Raw genomic sequence first — 1064 nt, forward strand, 5'->3', positions numbered from 1 at the left:
TTATGACTGGCTCTTGCTGGAGAAGGACTCCCATAGAGCAGTCAGTTGGGCTTTCAGGTCCTGGGCGTAGGGATCCAGCTTCTTCAGCTCATCTCCATAGGGGGCCAGATTCTGCTGGAGCTCCTGGCTTTTCTGAGTCAAGTGGGTCTGGAAGCTCTGGGTCAGAGGAACCATGCTCTTCTGGAACTCCTCCAGGTTCTGGTCCATTTTCTGCTTCAGCTCCTCGCTGTAAGGACCCAGCCGGGCCTGCAGCTCCTTCACGCTCTTGTCCAGGTTTACCTTCAGCTCCTCGCTCTTCTGGAGCAGAGTGGTCCTCAGGGCCTCAGAGTCCAGGGCCTCAGCCAAGGGGGTGACTTCCCTCTTCAGATCCTCCATCTGCTGCTGGATGGCAACACTCAGCTCCTCGGCGTAGGGCTGCAGCTGGGACTGCATGGTGCTCAGGTCCTGCTCCAGGCGTGCCTTCAGCTGCTCGGCCTCCTGGGAAAGCTTCGTCAGGAGCTCCTGAGTCAGAGGAGCCACCTGATGACTGCTACGCAGGGCCAGAGTGTACTGGGTCAGAGCATCAGCGCTCTCACAGATCCTGGTGCTATGGACACACAGAGAGAGAACAAGCTCAATATAGTGAATCAATATATAAGTCAGTACACCTCTGTCAGAGTTACTTTCCTATTTGACTCCATTACATGTTGTTGATGTCGTCATTGTTGCTTGTGTTGTTTGAGACTTACTTGATTTCCTGTCCCAGATCAGACTGTCTGATCATTTGAAGGGTGTCCTCAGCGGTGAGTGTTGTCTTGGAAACATAGTCCCAAAAGGCATCTTTCACCATGTCCACCCCTGTCTTGGGCTGGTTTTGCAACATAATGCTGGCATTGCAACCTGTAGGGGAAACATTTGTAGAAATATACATTATTTTCTCCTGTTACAAACAAACATGGTTGTTCCATGCCCAACACAATATACATTGCTACACAACTGTTGTGATATAAAATGCCTCTGCACTTACCAGTGAAAACAGCGAGGGCAAGTACCACTAGGACCTTCATATCTGCGCTTCACACTGT

The 1064-nt window shown here is 51.0% G+C and overlaps 1 protein-coding gene across 1 annotated transcript; it reads right to left on the reverse strand.

The window, feature by feature from the left end:
• LOC308158140 (uncharacterized protein) lies at positions 1 to 1046 on the reverse strand (the record flags this gene model as incomplete). The annotated part of the gene is made up of 3 exons (XM_080531736.1): positions 1 to 586; positions 729 to 879; positions 1007 to 1046. The coding sequence occupies 3 exons, from the start codon at positions 1044 to 1046 to the stop codon at positions 1 to 3; spliced, it is 777 nt and encodes a 258-aa protein (XP_080387862.1).
• Between the last annotated feature and the right edge of the window lie 18 nt (positions 1047 to 1064).

The sequence above is a fragment of the Nansenia antarctica genome, assembly GCF_963989245.1.
Source record: "Nansenia antarctica genome assembly, chromosome: 5".
Classification (NCBI taxonomy): Eukaryota; Metazoa; Chordata; class Actinopteri; order Argentiniformes; family Microstomatidae; genus Nansenia; species Nansenia antarctica.